At 37.8% G+C, this 20,342-nt stretch overlaps 1 protein-coding gene across 3 annotated transcripts in view; it reads left to right on the top strand.

The window, feature by feature from the left end:
• LOC127414222 (solute carrier family 4 member 11-like) overlaps positions 1 to 20,342 on the top strand; it is a 132,024-nt gene that overhangs the window by 19,461 nt on the left and 92,221 nt on the right. The window contains exon 1 of one of the 3 annotated variants that reach the window (XM_051652091.1): positions 16,216 to 16,439. The exons of the other annotated variants lie outside the window; for them this stretch is intronic. Within the exon in view, the coding sequence (XP_051508051.1) occupies positions 16,403 to 16,439 (37 nt within the window). The 5' untranslated portion in view covers positions 16,216 to 16,402. Of the gene's footprint in view, positions 1 to 16,215; positions 16,440 to 20,342 lie in introns of those variants that run through there. 3 annotated transcript variants of the gene reach the window in all.

Raw genomic sequence — 20,342 nt, 5'->3', positions numbered from 1 at the left:
CTGTGACAGAATAGTATTATATCTATATTTCAAACGAGTCAATTCTCTGAGGTCATCAGATGACATACGGCGCTTCAGCTCTGCCTCTGCACTTTTAATATTTCCTTCCAACTCCACAAGTTCTTGTGCTTTGGATTTTTTGATGAATGAGGCATACTGTATGATCCGACCCCTAAGAACCGCCTTAAGTGCCTCCCAAGCCACACCCACAGAGGATACCGAGGACCAGTTGGTCTCCATATAAACACTGATTTCAGTCTTTAACATTTGTTGGAAATCAGGATTTTGTAAAAGGGACACATTAAGGCGCCAACTATAAGATTTATTTTTCTCTATATGTGGCATCACCTCTAAACTCACCAGGGCGTGATCTGAGACTAAGATATTTCCAACTGAGCAATCAACAACAGATGAAATAAGGGATTTGGATATTAAAAAAAAAAATCTATTCTAGAGTAAATCTTGTGGACTGATGAAAAAAATATATAGTCCCTACCAGATGGGTTCAAAAGTCTCCAAATGTCTATAAGACCAAGATTTTTACACATCCTGTGAAGCATCAATGTTGCTCTAGGGGATTTGCACACTTTTGCTTCACAATGATCAAGCACTGAGTCCACCGAAAGATTAAAGTCTCCTCCCAATATTTTATCATGAGGGGTGCCAACGGTTTGCAACATCCCTTCAAGATCTATAAAAAAGCCATGATCATCAGCGTTAGGTGCGTAAATATTAGCCAAAATCAACCTTTGCCCTTGAATTTCAGCTAAAACAATAATTACTCTTCCTAATTTATCTTTGCTCTGTTTGAGACATTTGAATTGTAGATGTTTATTTACCAATATAATGACTCCCTTGCTCTTACTTGAGCCAACACTAAAGAAAACATGTCCACCCCATATCTTCCCAAATTTTTCAGCTTCCTGTGGGGAGAGATGTGTTTCTTGAAGAAACACTATATCATATTTCTTACGTTTAAGAAAAGTAATAACCTTCCTTCTTTTTATGGGGTGCCCCAACCCATTCACATTCCACGTGGAGAGAGATAGTACACTCATATTAACATTTGACATTGTGATATAGTAAAAAAAAATAAATTGTGTGTCAAAAACAAAATTATATAGACCACATTCCCCAATAGTGAAACAATCAACCCCTGAACAAAACAAACAGAAAAAAGGAAAACGTGCGCATTAACCCCGCGCACGACAGCGCCAACCGGTGACAATCCCTCTAAACTCAAAAGGTCCATGAACGCCCACGAGTCCCCACGACAACTTTGCCATCGGATTGCTCAATTTTGCCTCACAAATTTGTGAGGCAAAATTACATAACAGAAAATACTTTGTAAAATAAACCCAGTCAATAGGAAGAATGAACACTAAGAACGTGTAGATTCATTCACAGAACTGTTTTAAAGGTGTGATCTTCCACAAGACAAATTCCAGCTGATATAAAACCGTTCATATTCCTCGGACAGACAAACGAATGTTCAGTGAGCCAGCTGTTATGAGTTCAGCAGATGACATAATCATTCAAATGTCCCATAAAAAAAATAAAAAAATAAAAAACTCAACAAAACAAACTACAGCCAGCAGGAGGAATAAGCACGAAGAACGAACAGATTAATCCACAGCTGTTCCAAGGAGTGTTATTCAATAGAACAAGCTCCAGCTGCTAGGCGGAACCAACACAAAAAGAAACAACACCGGCATCCCGGTTCCCCGGATGGTCGAGTCAATTCACTCAGAGGCTGCATAAAAGTATATACCATTACTTACATAATCCGTCGGCTTCATAAAAAACATCCTTTGTGTGAGCAGCATGTAGATATTTTGCGGTCATCCGTAGTGTCCACTCTCAATCTGTCCGGGAACTTCAATGCAAAAGTAATCTTTTATCAATGCAAAAGTTTCTTTAAGGAAAAGTGTTATTCACAAAACAAGCTCCAGCCGCTCGGCGGAGCCAACGCAAAAAATCCAAAATGTCGCCCAGCATCCTCAAGAGTTAGTACAGCGAGTCAGACCCACTCACATGAGAAATATCCAATGGTTTACTCAGTCATTGATTCTATAAAAGACATTGCCAGATTTGGACATGTAAATACTTTGCGACCGACCTTCGTTTCTATTCTCAGTTTGGCAGGAAACATCAGAGCAAACGAGATGTTTTTCTGATGTAAGAGTTTCTTGCATTCCTTGAACTGATCGCGTTTCTCTCTTGTCGAACTCGCAAAGTCCGGGAACAAGAAAATATTATGGTTGTTCCAAGAAAGCTTCCCTTTGCTCCTTGCCTGGCGCAACACAAGATCTCTATCTCTATCAGTCTATCCTCTAGGAAGTTACTACATCATTCTGAATGTGAAAATATCATATTGGTGAATTTTAGTGAATATTTTTCTAAAATAACTGAATACTGTACTTATATAATACAGATCATACTGTAATAATCTCACCTGTAGTAAATCCATCTATCCTCTGGGAAGTTATTAGAACATTCTGAATGTGAAAATGTATTTTACTGTTGTTATTTTCTTCATGTATAACTTGATTGTTGTAATTGAATAAATGAGTGGACATCTCCTATGTTTTAGCGTAGTGGGTGGAGTTTTCAGACGGTCCCTTACATCTGCTAGGCAGTCAAAGCGCATCGGAGCATTTCAGGCATTATTTTGCAGCCACACCAAGAGTTGACTGTTCTGAATCCAGTTTGTATGCCCATATAGTATAGTTGTACTCCCTTTAAACCAAGTGTGCTAATGACATCTTTGTAAGATTGTCGACTGAAGAGAGCGCGGGGAATAGAAACCGAATATCTAACGAATGTCGAACGTCAAACTAACTTTACCGCGGTAGCTAAAGTTGCCATAGAGACTGGTTCAATATTAGGTCACTGGGCCATGCCGATGCTATCTACCATGTTATTATTACAAACACCAACCTAAACAGCGACATAACGTTGATGTATATACCTGTATCCAAATATAATTGTAATTTTTTGTTTAAAAGCAGTCAATGCTCGTGTTTGTTCAGAGGCGTGCAACGGGACCCTGTCTCATGGAGCAAGCGCATGTAAAGAGTTATTACTCCTTTTTCTCTGTTTCATTCGACTGAAAACTGTTTGCAAGAATAATGTAATCTATGAGAATCCTGCAAATTATCTCCGATCATCTCATGAGGTTCTGTGAGTTTAAGTTTTCTTTATTTCCACGGAGCAGTTCACTCTTACACATTGTGAACGCAACAATGCAGGTTCAGTAATATATACAGGTATCTTTGTATTAAAGAAACAAAGACGAAAGTGAATAAATCATAAAGTAAAACAAGACACGTTCACCTTGAACCTAAAATTGAGTTTTATTTTCTTTAGGCAGCATTAAATGTATTACCAAAACACAAACACATTAGATAATAACACAAATTTGGCAGCATTTTTTGGGAACACAAGGGAATTTATTAGGCTTATTTATTATGATAATTTTTATTAAAATAATATTTACATTTATAATTGTCTTTAGTCTTAATTTGTATGCTGTTAGTCATTTTTCACCTGTTGCCACATACTGATACTTGCGTGATGGCAAATGGGGCTGTTGGAGACGGTAAATGTTTGGATTTGGGGAGGTGGTTAAATAAGATTTTTTAATCACTTCGTTATTTTAATTGCTTTTTTCGTTTCTGTTTAAAGTGCAATTTGAATTTAGAAATGTCTTTTAAGTTTTTCGTGTTTCAATAAATTAATTAAATTTTTAAAGCAAAATCAGTAAAGCAAAAATATTCACCGACCTTGGGGGGTTGAACATATAATCGGATATCGCGATATTTTAAATGCGATTATCATTAAATATCGCCCAGCCCAAAAGGGAAGTTAAATATTTCATGAACAATTGTAAAATAAAGTAATTTAATGGAGACCTGTAGAAACACGTGTACTCAATTCCATATATTGCAACATGTTACCTATTAATTTATGCATATTTGTTTTTGTGTTTTTGAGTAGTCTATGGGCAATAAACACATTTTATTTTATTGAAAAACGTTGTTTTTGAAAATAGTAAATTATTCATTTGTGCTATGGCTCTTTCGAAAAAATGCATCAACCAAAAATTAAAAAATTGGCTCCTTAGTGAAAAAAGGTTCCCGACCCCTGATCTAGGCCATAAGTGCCTTCATAGTTCTATTTATTTTACCAGCCTTGTTTGGCAGCATGCTACCTCTGTTGTATATTTGGCAGTAACAGGTTTCCTGTTTAGACTTTATTTTTTATTTTCAATTTTCATGTGTGTGTGTTTAGCCAAGCTTAAATTTTTTTGTGAAGTTGGACTGAAATGACTGTATTTCTGTATGAGGTGTAATAGGCCCAAGCACTTTTATTTTTTTGTATTCTTGCAAAATGTGGCTAGCCCCACAGAGCCATTAGCTATAGGTCTAGCTATAAGTGATTTAAATTTTACCAACCTTTATTTGGTAGCCTATGTTTTAGCCATTGTTTGGCAAGTAGCAGGGTTCCTCTGTTTGGCCTGCGTTTTATTTCTTAACAATTGTAGGCTATGTTAATATGTATAAATATTTACAGTATCTCTATCATAATTTACCAGACTTTGATCCTTTGTCTACTTTTGTGATTCTTACAGTGATTGTCACTTCTTGCATTGCGCCATGAGCCTTCACTGTGCCTATTATATTAAGTTGTTAGTAGCCTTAGGGGCCTACACAATCATTATGCTATACCACATTGCCCTCCACTGGATGTATAATGTTCTGCAATAAACTCAATTTTAGCATTCTAGAATGCCAAGTCATAATCCTGTGGTTATTTTGGTGAAAGTAACTCAAAATTAATGCAAAAGTAGTGTAAAGCATTACAATTCAGAGACAGTAATATTGTAATATAACTAATTGCTCTCAAATGACAGTAACAAGTAATCTATAATGTATTACATTTTGGAAGTAACTTGCCCAACACTGATTCTTACATTTTGGATAATGAGAAGATCAGATTTCCAGCCACGTGGAAGATTGTGGTTTAACAAAGGTTATTAAAATTTCATTCAGCGCTTCATCTCTAGAGGCGAAATAATGAGAGAAAATGCTTTTTTTGTTGTTTTTTTTGCTCTGTCCCTTTACAAATGCACATGCACGTTAAACAGCGTCTACGCTACATGGAGAGAGATGATGAGAGTGATGCACGGAAAGACATGGATTTACAGTCCAATAGAAAGAAACTGTTGATTTCTTGTGTTCCTATGTGTGGATTACTAATTTTCACGTAAAAATGAAAAAATTTGGTAATTTTATGCACTGTGAACATGGAATGTGTGGGGATAATTAAAAGATGTTGCATAAGAAGTGCAATCCTACTTCAAAATTCATGAAGTGTTTTTTTTTTCCATTTTATTTTCAACACACTTGAAGACTTTTTCGCTCTGTGTAATTTTTGTGCTCTCTCTTGTTTGTTGTCTATTAACACTAACATAAATGCAGCACTGGTCGACCGGGCAAGTGACAGTTCTAGCAACTGGCCCGAATCTCTTTCATACAGGCCCTGGGCCATCGGGCAGTCCTTATTGTCGAGCCCTGAAAGACATACGAGTTAGAAACAACATGAGGGTGAGGAGGAAATTATGACAGAATTTTTTTTGGGGGGGTGAACTATCTAGGGCTGTACAATAAGGACTGCCCGATGGCCCAGGACCACTGTGAGAGAGATTTGGGCCAGTTGTTACAACTGTTACTTGCCCGATCGGGCCAGCGCTGCACTTATAATATTAGTGCAAGCAGACAACAAGCGAGAGAGCACAAAACTTACACAGAGCGAACATACTTAGTCTAACCGAGCACTCGTAAATGAGCGAGCGTGCACAATTATATTGAGTGAGCATATAATATAGGGCCTAATGGATGCGGTGAGGCACACTCACATGAGCACAAGAGCATGCACACTCTCAGAACAAAAAGAACAAAACTGTACCTTTTAGGGTACAAGTGCCCGTCACTGGGGTGGTACCTTTAAGGGAACCTTTTTTGTACCTTTAATTGAGGAACAAATTTGTACCTTTATAACTTTGTTCCATTTAAGAGACAATTTTGTACCCTAAGGTACAATTGTGCACTCTACGTAGAAGGTTAAAAAAAATGGACCTTATTAAAATGTACAACTTTGTACCTTTAGGGTACCACCCCAGTGACAGAGACATTTTGATCCTTTAGGTGGCAAATAAGTACCTTATTGACACAGGTTTACATATTCAATTTTTTTACAAAAAGAACTACATTAAGTTCATAACTTTGCACATCTCTCAACAGCAGGTGTGGATCAATAAGTATTATAACATACATTAAACAGCAAATACACTACAGACAACACAGATAAAGATAAAGATAATAAAACATTGTAAGAGTTATGTTGAAATGTGAAGAACACAAACATTGTAATATAGGTCATATAATTCATCCAAGTCTATAAAGTCAGATTCATAAAATAAAAACCAATGTTTAACATTGACATACATATAGCTTATTAAAAAGGCTACATTAGGGGCCTGTGTAGCTCAGCAAGTAAAGACACTGACTACCACACCTGGAGTCGCAAGTTTGAGTCCAGGGCGTGTTGAGTGACACCAGTCAGGCTTCCTAAGCAACCAACTGGCACGGTTGCTAGGGTAGGTAGTCACGTTGGGTTAGCCTCCTCGTGGTCGCTATAATGTGGTTCTCGCTCTCGGTGGGGCGCGTGGTGAGTTGTGCGTGGATGCCACAGAGAATAGTGTGAAGCCTCCACATGCGCTATGTCTCCGCGGTAATGCGCTCAACAAGCCACGTGATAAGATGTGCAGATTGACTGTCTCAGACTCTAGGCAACTGAGATTCATCCTCCGCCACCCGGATTGAGGCAAGTCACTACGCCACCACAAGGTCTTAGAGAGCACATTGGCATTCCAAATTAGGAAAAAAAAAAAGAAAAGAGGCTACATTAATACATGTACTGCAACTTTTTAGGGTTACAGTATAGTGCAGTTTTTTCCTTCAGCAGGAATACCAAGTGCTAACAAACAATTTGTCATCAACAACATATCTATCTAGTGCCTGGTAATCAGCCCCCTCACCTGGTGAGAGGACGGTCCAGTCTTCCTCACTTTTCACACAGTATGAAAAAAAAAAACCTGAAAAATGTGCTTCATGTGCATGAACGAGACCTATGTGTTGGATAAATTTAACAAGTGTGAATGTTCTCCGAGAACATTTTGGACAAGAGAATGGGCGAGGCATTTTTGGTAGATGTTATATAAGCGGTTAATGACTCTTGTCGCAGGGGTAGGCAGAGGCTTGTCACCATCCACAGCAAGTTTCAGAACATACAACTGAAGAAATATCAGAGTATTCTTTAAGTGAGATGGATATGCCAGGTTAAAGACAAAGTAAGAACAAAATGCAGCAAGAGCCCCTTCATCCACACCGCTAGCCCTGCAGATCTCCAAACCATCAGCTCTGACCTTTTCTTGTAAACACAGACTTCCAGTCAGTGACCTCTGTTAGCTGAACAATTGGATATGGGGATGATGGTTCATTCTAAATGACAGAGCACACATAAGAATTTCTCTCAGTCAGTTTTTTTTTTACTTAAGGTTACTTAACAAATTATGGATAGACACAATATATATGCTTGAATAGTAATTAATATTCACAATATTCATGTATAAATGTGGCACAACTCTAAATGCAGTTTTTAATTATTTTTACTTTTTAATTATCACATACATAAAATTAATAAACAAACAGAGGTCCATATACGCACCTCCCCAAGCACGATGACGTTTTTACGTTTCTCCCTGAACAAGGATGGCAACATCAGGAGAGCTGCTTTGAAATCAATAACTAAAACATAAGACACATATAAATGTATGAATCCATCCAAAGAAAGACTAGGATTAATTAAGAGGATAAAGACTGAGGTGAATAGCCAATTACCGGAATCAATTATCAATAATCAGAGTGATCTTCAGTGAGAAATTGTTCTCTAGTCTCCTTGTGCAGCTTTGCTAAGGGAGATTTCTCTTGAGCAAGCCGTAGCACAATAGATGCAATGCTTCCAAAACCTTTTCGAAAGCAGCAGCACACATTAAGAGATTTATACAGGAAACCAATTTCTTGATAAAGCCACAAATAGTTAAGAAAGACAAAGCATAAGCAGTTTCCTGTCAAATTATGTAATTTTATACAGTTTCAGTGTCCCATAAGTTAATGCTAAGGCTACGTCTACATTAAAGGAAAAGTTCACCCAAAAATTCTCTTATGGTTTACTCACCCTCATGCCATCCAACATGGCATCCCCTTCTCCTTTCACATCAAAATCCAACGACATCTTTGTTTACAACTGTTTTGGACTGTTTTCGCTTGTAAACGGCTCTTGGTCTGTGTATATTCCCCTTATATCATATGAACAACTCATATCACTGTATCACCAGAAATGATTAGATTTAATGTTAGTTTAGCATTATATGTGATTTAAATACCAAATTTAGTGTAAACCTTTAATACTTTGGCACCGTTATTAAGAATACTTACATCTTAAACTGAGCAATGCTTTCATACAGTGTTCTTATGATTTTGATTCGATCTGATGTAGAAATATTGTATTCTTTTCTAGTCTGAACATCTACAGGGAACTTGGAAATTTCAAAAACTCACTCATACACACACACACACTCTCACACACACTCATACACAAACACACACTCTCTCTTACACTCACACACACACTGATACAAACACACACATACACTCTCTCTCTAACCTGTATAACCACTTTGCAAGACTATGAAATAAAGTAGAAATACATTGCCTATATTAAGTGAGCTGTAGACATCTTCCCCAACTCCATTCTAGAGAGATAAAGAGATGCCGGTGCTGTCGGAACGTGACTGAGGGAACCGCGAAGTGCGAATCTCTCTCACTGATTGACTGAACGGACAGGCACGAGCCAGGGACATTTTCTTGTCCACAACCATATTAATATTACGTGTACATGTTCAATATAAATGCACATATTTGTTATTTTAGTCCTTTTTTATATTCATACTGTTGGCTATTTATGTACTTTGTTTCATTCAGTTTTTTTTTTGTTGTTATTTTTGTTTTTGTTTTTTGTAAAGGGTATATAAATAAAATATACTTTATGACACATTCTAGATAGGCCTATAGACTTTGTTTTGTTACAAAGGTACAAATATGGACCTTTAACACTGAACACTAAAAAAGTGTGCCTTTCAACCTCGTCTGGGTACATAATTGTACCCTAAGGACTTATAGTGGACCTTTATAGGTACAATTATTTATTTTGTTCCTCAGGGAACAAAAATGTACCTGTGCAGTACCTTTTTTTCTGACAGTGCAGACACCAAGGACGCTCTTCAAGAACTGCCCTCACTCTGTTCCAAGTGTCTTTGCAGCATCTTTCACTAATGTGTTAAATTCCAGGAAAAAAAAAAAACACTTCATGAATTTCGGAGCGGAATTTTACGTGTTATGCAACATTTTATTGATCCCTGCAGTCCATGTTCACAGTGTGGGAAATACCCACATTTTTGTTTTCATTTTAATATGTTGGTGATAATTATTAATCCCCACATTAGAAAACAAGAAATCAATTGCTTATTTATATAGGACTGTAAATCCATGTCTCTCCGTGCAGCTTAGACGCTGTTTAACGTGCATGCACTCTCGCGAAGGCACAGAGCACTAGTATTGTTCCCACTTAAAAAAAGAGCATGTTTTTCTCTAATTTTTTGCCTTTAGATATGAAGCACTGCATAAAAAGTAATAACCTTTGTTAATCCCAGGTTATACATGTGGCTGGAAATCTCAGCTGCTTATTATCCCAAATGTAAGGATACAATTAACTAGGTAATATTTCAAAATGTAAACATTAATTTGACATGCTAATGGTGTTTGATATGAAAAGAAGCAAAATCACGACGGCTATTATTATTATTATTATTATTATTGTCAAAGCTGTTCAGCACGAGGATGACATTTAAAACAGTCTACTTTTTATCATCCTCATAACACACCTGTTATATGTCTCATTTCTGGACTGTACAGGTATTTTCTTTCTGTGCTTTGTGTATCAGTCAGTGTTGCTCTTTTTAGGGTTGTCTAATTTCATGTTTATATCCACATTATTATTTCACAGATTTGGCTTAATATCTACCTTCTGTATATAACGCGTCACATCCGATTCAGTAGCAAGGTCCCCCTTTTCCAAGGATTTTATGTTTATCACATTCAGCCAACAATAAAATCTTTAACTCAGTAGGTGCATCCCAAACCGCATACTTCTGCAATATTTTAAGTCATTTTGAAGTGTGAGTATTGGAGTAGTATGTTTACACTGAAAATGCAACAAAAAAAAGTGTACTACGAGTACTCGGATGATGCACTTTTTCAGTCATCAAAACGGAGTGTGGAATGTCGGACACTTCGTGCACTCAGCGCACGCGGCATGCCGTACATAGCGGAAGCGATGGTTATCTGGCAAAACAATTGTAAATAATGGAGAATATGACAACTAGTGAAACTTCTGTGTAGACAGCACCTTAAAGTGAGTTAAATGCTTTACCATCATTCCATGCTGCGTGAATATGTATATTATTGAGATATAAGTGTTGAACTGAGGCTGGATACCGCGCTAAAGCTAGCGGCAACACAACGCTTGGGTTTGAAATGTCACTTCCATCAGCTGATAAATGGCGAATGCTTCCGTGTAGTAAAAAAACATTAAGTGTTCCATTTGGGATGATACTGCACTTTGAAAATTCATACACTACATGGCTGAGTGCATAGTACATTTTGTAAGTGCATAGTGTATAGTGTATAGTTTGGAACACAGCTACAGACTATATCTTTGATCCTGCTTATGAAAATATTACACGTGGCCCAAAGTTGGCAGCACGACTAAACAGGTGACTGAAAACCCGTCTTCTGCACCACTGAACTCTTCACTGAAAAACATGTGTTAATGGCAGGACGGCTGAGGTTATATCATGTATTTATGAATTCATATCTGTTGTCCTTATATGGGGTTACATGAGGAGTAAAGCTGTAATTTTTAGCTATCTTGCAAATTATAAATGTGATACTTTAGGAAATTGTTTTAAAAACTAAATATATGTAAACAATATTTAGCTTATTTGTATGATGGCAGGGCAAATAAAAATCTGAACCAAATCCATAGCATTGAGCCCTGACTATCCCTTATAGCTGCCTTTATACTGCAAAGACAAAAAGCAAAGCAGCTCTGATACAGCATTTAATTTACGCAGAACCAATACCTAAAGTCTTACATTACCTGAAACTTTATCACTACTCTTTTTCTGCCTTGCAAGCACTGGTATTTCCTACAGGAAATGCAAATCTAGAATACAGCCATCTATGCCATAGACAGAGGTGGGTAGAGTAACCAAAATCTTATTTAAAATAATTACTCAAGTAGAAGTAAAAGTAATGATGTTAAAAATTACTTGAGTATGAGTAAGAAATTATCCAATAAAAAGAATACTCAAGTAGCGAGTAACTAGTTACTTTCACATATAATGTAATGGATGTTTACTCTCCTGTATTCCAGTACATGATACACATTTAACATGCATTACAGAATGATTAATAATAATAATAATAATAATACTATTAATATTATTGTTAATAATGGAAATTGTCATCATTCATCACCATGTTGTTCCAAACCCATATGACTTCTTTCTTCCATGCATCAAATTTAAGGTGTAGTTCACCAAAAAATTTAAATGTTCTTATTTTCTCACCTCATGCCATCCCAGATGTGTATGACTTTCTTTCTTCTGCAGAACACAAATATAGATTTTTAGAAGAACAACTCAGCTCTGTTGGTCCATACAATGCAAGTGAATGGTTTGAACTTTGAAGCTCCAAAAAGAACTTAGAGGTAGCATAAAAGTAATTCATATGACTCCATTTTCAGAATCAATATGAAAGGTGTGGGTAAGAAACAGATAAAAATATATAACTTTATAAACTATAAAGTCCTTTTTTTACTATTAATTCTCCTCCCTGCCCAGTAGGTGGCGATATGCACAAAGAATTGAATCATCAAAAACACGAGAAGAATGTGAAAGTGGAGATTTATTGGTAAAAAAGGATTTAAATATTGATCTGTTTCTCACCCACACTTATATCCCTTCTGAAGACATAGACTGAACCAGAGTCATTTTAATTCCTTTAATGCTGCATTTATGTGCTTTCTGAGCTTCAAAGTTTTGGTATCCATTCACTTGCATTCTAGTATAAACTAAAAGAGCGGAGATATTTTTCTAAAAATCTTTGTGTTCAGCAGAAGAAAAAAAACCACATCTGGGATGGCATGAGGGTGAGTAAATGATGCGAGAATTTTCAATTTTGGAACAAATTTTCCTATAAGGAGATGTTAGACAGAATGCTAACCTTAATCATCATTTACTTAAACTGCATGTTTTTTTCCCCTACATATTTTGAAAGGGAATGGTGACTGAGACTGTCACTCCCTAACATTCTGTCTAACATCTTTTGGGTTCCACAGAATACCAAAAGTTTCATGGGGTTGAAAGAACATGAGGGCAGGGAAATGATGATACAGTATTAATTTATGGCTGAACTGTCACTTAAAGGATACTTCTCAGATTTGGCAGAATCTGTCAATTAGAAGAGATGTTTGGAAACCGTTTTCTAGTAATTATTTCGGTGAAAAAAATTGAACAATTTCACCAAGTCCCAAGTTATATATAATGTTTAATTATACACTGCAGCAAGATCATGCTTTATTCATACCTTCTGTCGTTATTTCACAGCTTTTAACATCCTGCGTGAATTTAGTTCAGTGTAGCTCTAGCATTGTCAGTGTCGAAAGAATTGAGATAATTAGATCTGTACACTAAGGGGGTAAATTGCACATTTTCTCTGTGTTTGGAAGCGTGTTGTCCATAAGACAAAGATGCCCGCATCTGTCAAACGCTGAGCACACGCCAACCGTGCACATGCAGAAATGCTCACAATCGCGATAGGCAGGGCAAAACATTTGCACAACGCGGATGTTTACAAGAATTTATACAGTAGGTACTGATATGTTGCAGCGCTGATATAAAAATGCAAACTTAGAAAGAGCCCACAGTTACAGATTCACGCTGAAAATGAATGAGTATCACCACGACACAGACAAGCCCACATTGTCACAATCGCTACAACTTACCTCATCGTGTTTTCTTAAGTTGGAGCTGCAGTTTTAATCTTTTTAAAGTACTTTTAAAAGTAAGGTTTTAAAGCAGTTTAAAGTAAATTTTTTTCATCAGAAATTTACTTAAATTTAAAAGTGAAAAGTACCCACCATAAAACATACTCATAAAAGTAAATGTAACGGAGTAAATGTAGCATGTTACTACCCACCTCTGGCTATAGATCACATTATCATAACCAGTACCAACATGTCTTCAAAATTCAAAGGCTCCACACCTCAAAACTGGGTGTGCATCCTCAGAATCATGGCATGAAACTAACGCTAGCAGTGTTTCCCACAGGATTTTGTGAGACTGTGGTGAGTGGACCTCGGACCCTCTAGGGTGGTCCGGGGACATGCTCATCTGTAAGAACATTTTGGACATTTTAAAGTTAAATGCATCAATCTGATGCAATTTGAGAGCAAAATTAAGAGGCTAGATCTATGAAGAACTTTGTGCTTTTGTAAACGATTTTGTGCTCTAGTAGTAATTTAATCATAAACACATTGTGGATGTATAGATATGAATCGTGACATGGCAAAAAAGTCAAACCCACAAAGCATACACGAGATGGAGTTTAATGTAGTTCACAAATGGTCAAAACACAAAATCGACTAGAGGATACATTTGAGCCAGAGCTCGACATTAAGTATTGTCATGTGCTTGTCCTCCGAACTAGTGAATTGGTCATTCACTTGTCCGAGTAAAAAAGTTACTTTACTAAAGTTAATTTCAGTAGTCACTATTTGACGATTCTCAATACCAGCTTCAAAATCAAAACCACAACAAATAAGAACACTATATAATATGTTAATTATGGAAGAATGTTCTTAAGTACAAAAAATACAAGTTAAGAAAATTCAGTGCATTTTTTAACAGCTTTAAAAGTTTTTAACAGCAGTATCAAATATTCAAGTAAACATTCAGAGGGGGCCTGGGTAGCTCAGCGAGTATTGACGCTGACTACCACCCCTGGAGTCACGCGTTCAAATCCAGTGTGTGCTGAGTCAAATTGGCCCAGTTGCTAGGGAGGGTAGTGTGACATGGGGCAACCTCCTCGTGGTCGTGTTTAGTGGTTCTCACTCTCGCTCTGAATGGGTAGGGTGACCATATTCTGGGTGTGAATAATAGGGTTTAAAACAGTGTTAATATACACTCTAATAAATATATATATAAATAAATAAAAATTCCCAACATTAATGTCCATGTACTAAAATAAAATATTTGATGCCATCATTTACAATTAATATTATTTTGAACGGCCATGGAAAATGAAGCAATGTGATAACAATTTTACCTGGTCGCAAAAAGTAGTCCGTTAATTTACCTGATGAACTTTCACCTTTTGCTGACCCTTTATGCTTCGCAGAGCTAATGTATGCTTCTAAATCACTTGCACCTTTATTAGCAACTGACACATAAGTGCCAGCTTTACGTGTCATACATTCTGCTTCCCACGGATCTCGACCTGAACGAAAGCATGGGAATTTTTTGTGCAAATCTTCTGTAAATTTGCACTTTTATTTGGGCATTGTTTCCACTCAGCTGTCATTTGCTGCTACTGTCAAGCAACTGTTTGATGCCAAACACAACAGCGCTTCGTGTGTTCGCGGAGAGATTGACAGGCAGGAATTTGGCCAATAGTTGCTGCAAGCCTCTTATAATTGACCAATTGGTGTGCGAGAAGACGGGACTTACAAAGAGGGGTTAAAGCAATGCAAATATGCGCGCACACACAATGAAGTATTAGACCAGATGCACATCATAATGCAACTAAAGCTGAATCCCGGATATTTCGCAAATTTTGAAATCCCGGCCGGACACTTTTTTAAGGTCTGAAAAAGAAGACTTGTCCGGGAAAAAGAGGACGTATGGTCACCCTATCAATGGGGCGCGTGGTAAGTTGTGTGTGGATCACGGAGAGTAGCATGAGCCTCCACATGCGGAGTCTCCGCAGTGTCATGCACAGCGAGTCATGTGATAAGACGCGTGGATTGACTTTCTCAACTGAGACAACTGAGACTTGTCCTCTGCCACCCAGATTGAGGTGAGTAACCGTGCCACCACGAGGACCTACCAAGTAGTGGGAATTGGGCATTCCAAAAAAAGGGTGTAATATATATATGTATATAAGTAAACATTCAGAATGAAATGCAGCATAAATCTACTACTGGTCTTCACTGTATGATTATAATACATTAATACTTTTTAAAGCTTTAGGGTTATCTAATTTCATGTTTATATCCACATTCTTAATTCACAGATTAGGCTTAATATCTACCTTCTGTATATAACTTAAGTTAGTCAGTCAAGAGCAGTGAGTGTTTACTCGTTTTCTTGTTATGGTTGTTTGATTATTATAATGACACACTAGACAGCAGCAGTTCTGTTAGCTTACATTTATACTTTTATACAAGTCTGACATTTTAATACAAATCCGCTTTTTTCTCTGCTGTTTACATTCACTTTAGACATCACTCTCTGTTTTTAAATGAATACCTCACCAAGACGGGCATTTTGGCATAATTTTGAAATGACTGACTGGGAGTGAGAGATGCTTTGCCGAAGCAACGGCGCAAATCACACAACGTTAGCTGGCCGCCACAGTCTGGGTAATTAATGGGAAACACTTGCTCGAATGTGGTTATCCTTGATCTCAGTATGAATGAAACAAAGGACGTAACAGTGACATCACTCTGTAAAAACCTACGCTGTTTGAAGCACACCACATGTTGCACATTTTAACACATCTATCAGAATACACATTTTATTTACCACTGTTATCACACACATACATGCACAAAAGTAATGTGCAATGCCAGGAAGTATGTGAAATTTGTTGTAACTGTTTATAACTGCAAGCATCAAGTGCACATAGTGAGACAGAGAAACTCAGGAAACGCAGGCTTTAGGACCCAGAATCTCAGCTCGGTGGAGGCAGGGCAAGGCTGACTCACTAAAGATGTCTGAGGAATGAGAGAGAGAGAGAGAAATATAGGTACAGAGTGAGAGGGACTGAGAGAGGTAGAAGTGTAGAAAGTAGGAGAGAGAGGAGACTGGAGCAGAGGTGATCTTGCCCTCGTAAGTGTCAGGACTACAGGATGATTATGGGTTGAGAAGGGGGTGATGGAGGGAAACAAAGTTCTTCATTTCGTGCCATCCGGTAAGACACATGCACTCTAAAAAACATACACACACACACTCACATACACATTAACACACAAACACACATATGCACATGCTCCTGCACTGTCACGACTGAGCATCTGAGGTTTCCCTGAAATTTTAGACTCTGTGGCTAAACATGAGCAGCAGAGAGGATGTATGTGTGATTGTGTGTTGTTTTAAGTTTTCTTTCTGTTGAATCCTGCAGGTCTGTGGGTTGTTTTTTCTCGCAAGTCGCTGCTGCTGTTTTTTGGGGTGCGTTATGCTGGAATGCAGACGGGCTTTTTGGGGCTGGTTTTCTGGAATGCGTCGTAAACACGTTTTATGTGGTTATTCTTTGTTGAGTAAACAGGAAGAAAAATGATATCACACTTTCAGATTGCATGCACTTATGTAAATGTGCGCACACACACACAAATACAACTGAGGGAGAGGAATACAGGAAAAGAGATGGATGCAAAACAGATCAAAATCAAGTACCTGTAGACGGCACTTGGAAGAAAACCCTACAGAATATGCCTGATCACGCAACACTTAAATGTGTTTAAGAGAACGAGCGAGTATGTGTAGTTGGTGGTCTTCTGGGAGAGTGGGTCTTATTTGTACGCAGTGTTACTGTTCAATTTGTTCCATTGTGAGAAGTCAGTCTAATATTGCATGCAACTCACATGCGCTGCTGTACAGCACAAGTGCACATTCATCTCTCTCGCTTTTCTTTTTCCTTTGCTCAAATCCTGTATATAAACACACTTGGTAAGTTAAGTATGAAGGCACTCAATCTTTTGCTTGTCTTCTCTTCGAAACACACACACACATACACATACTGTAATGAGATTGTGATTTGCATCCATCCGCCCGAGGGTCGAACTTCAAATCACTTGATGTCTCTATTTTCTCTCCTTGCATGATTATGTGTGTGTTGTGACACAGAATCAAATGTGCATTTGATCAGGGTGTTGTAATGGTCTCAAGTGGGCAATTACTTTTGTGGTTGTCTTGGTTTGTGGATAACTGAAGCCAAATTGTTGTGGCACTCTGTCAATACCACAGAATTTTCACAGAATCTCAATGTCATTGGAGCAGGTCACGGGCCATCTAATAGTAATGTTCAAATACAGCACACTGTGGCTGCTGCACTAGAGAGGTTTGCCTGAGAACTTTTATTTATGCAGTATAAAATTTAATTCACACACTACATACATGTTGAATGCTGCATACACGCACAAGTATGCTCAAAGGTGAGGGATCGCTGCAACAGGAATGAGATTATCTGGATGGATGGATGCAGTTGCGGTCCTGACTGGCATGGTGCCCTAGGCGAGATCAGACCAACATGATCACACGGGAAGTTATGCATTCCTCTTCACTGTATTACAGCCTGTACAGCTAAAAACAACTCGCTTCACAACTCGCTTTTGGCACCCCTCAGTGGACATTTCACCCAGAAAATGGAGCTCACACGTGCCACACACCCAACACTTACCTCTTTGGCCACTGGGGGCAGTGTTTCACATTTCACAGCAAAAGACCAATTTCTTTTTCACTATAATGAATTTTGTAGCCCTTACGTTTTAATGCTTAACTAAACAAATTAATGGAGTAGGCAGGCTTGCTAATGTATCAAAATATGGGGCTTAATAATTAGTTAAAATTCGATTAAATTATTTAGTATTCAGAATTATTTTCCAAAATATGCTAAAGACAAACATATAAATGTTGGGATAGTTTGCACTATACAGGAAAATTGACAAAAAAACAACAACAAAAACAAAAAAACAAACACCTGGGTTTAGGTTACATTTATTGGTTCAAAAACTTAAATGTGCATAAGATATAAATGCATAATGTATTGTGTTGAACAGAAGACTGCACAGCTGTAAGATGATTTGAAATATTTTCCAAACATTCTTTGTATTTATGAAGTACAGGGAGGCTTGGTTCATAATAAAAAATAAAAAAAATAAAAAATAATACTGTTGTTGTTATGTTAACTTTGGAACCAATATGAATAAAGGATTATAGCATGTCTAACTAATTAAATAAAAATGCAAACTAACACAAACTGTAAGACTGCTGATTATTCATAATAGATTTGCATATCATCATGGGAAACATGTACTGAACCAATAATTGTAGACAAAAAACTGTATAAACGTCAATGCCAAAAACACTGATACGTTTACATGCTCGTGTTGCTTTGGTGCGTTTCACGTTTGTTAACAGAGATGAGGACCCAAACGCAAAGATAAAAAAACAAAATACTTTATTTACAATAAACCAAACATAAAACTCCCACAAGGGGGAAGCCAACAAAAACTACCCCATAGGGGAATAAGGAATCCAGGCTGGGGCAGAGGTGAAACGGGGAACAGGACCGACCGGACTGAACTGGAACCAGGAAGGTGATCAGGACTGACAAGATAACAAGACGAACTGGCACTGGACAGCACACATGAGGAGACTAAAATAGTGAGAGAAATCAAGCGGGTTAATATAGGGCACGTGTTACTAATGAAACAACAATGAGCAAACAAGGAGGCAGGGTGTAACGTAAGACAGAGAGGCACACGGTGATACGGAAACAATAACAAAGCCGGGTGTTCTCACAAGAAGGCAAAACATCCGAATGGCATGAGCGCACATCGCCAAGACAACGAGGTGATATACACTCATGCCAATCGACAGACAAGACAAGACAGGACATTTGTGTGAGAGATTGGCCACACACATCTGATACCGTACTGAAGTGACCGAACCTCAGCACAACATGAAAACAGCTCGCGACCCGGGCGCGCAGCGCAAAGTGAGCACAACGTGTGCCCGTGGATGCGAGAGACAGACACAAAGACCGACATAGATTTTGACACGAGTGCATGCAGACAAGATGACACAAGCGTGATGCACCCACGTCAATAACAGACAGACAAAGAGTATGAATGTCTGGGTCCCGACACAGACCAGAACCGAACTAGACAGGAAGTCAGGACCCAGACACCACACTCCAGACATGAAACACAACAGACAGAAGAGCGCGCGGCAGGGAATATAACCGAAACCGTGTGCTCACACAAAGACAGACATGGGGGAATAATGCCACGATCCTGTCAGACCAAAACCCAGACTGACAGAGTGACAGGACCGTGACATGCTTAGGCTCAAAAAAATCAAATACATGGTAGAAAAAAGCTTGCATACAATGTCCATAGAAACAATCTTCCAGGATATTTATTGAGAGGCCAAAAAAGTGCAAAAAGTGCCAGACACTGATGACAGTGTAAATCAAAAACGTTTTGATTCTACACTGAGCACTTTGGCACTTTTTGCACTTTTTGGCCTCTTAATAAATATCCTGGAAGATTGTTTCTATGGACATTGTGTGCAAGCTTTTTTCTACCCTGAACCAATAATTAAAATAAATATGAAACCTGTCATCTATTTAGGCAGATAAGAGTGATCTTTAAACCAGGCAGGCTCACAGAATTTAAAATGTAATGGTGTGTAACACGTTAAGGACAAATAAGTATCGCGAGTAAAGGCACAGTACAGCATCACCTACCTTTCCAAGTGTATTTTCCAAATATTCCATAATATGCATAACATATAGTAATTGGGAAAGAAAAGGACAACAATTAACTTATCTTGCTTATATAGGTGAATGCAGTTATGAACAATGAGGCAGAAATCAGAACTAAACTTTCTTAATTTAAAGTGCACGTTTGTTTCCTCAGTCACGTGCCCTCAATTCTGTTGTAAAAGGGTTTCTGTCTTCATCAGGACACATTTGAAGAAAAATAGAAAAATATCTCAGCTCAGTAGGTCCTTAAAATGCAAGTGAATGGAGATATCTCTTTTGAAGCTCCAAAAATCACAGACAGTCAGCATAAACGTCGTCCATATGCCT

Source organism: Myxocyprinus asiaticus, chromosome 23 (assembly GCF_019703515.2).
Source record: "Myxocyprinus asiaticus isolate MX2 ecotype Aquarium Trade chromosome 23, UBuf_Myxa_2, whole genome shotgun sequence".
NCBI lineage: Eukaryota > Metazoa > Chordata > Actinopteri > Cypriniformes > Catostomidae > Myxocyprinus > Myxocyprinus asiaticus.
Note: the sequence above shows the minus strand (reverse complement) of the source record. Positions and strands in the feature narration are given on the sequence as shown.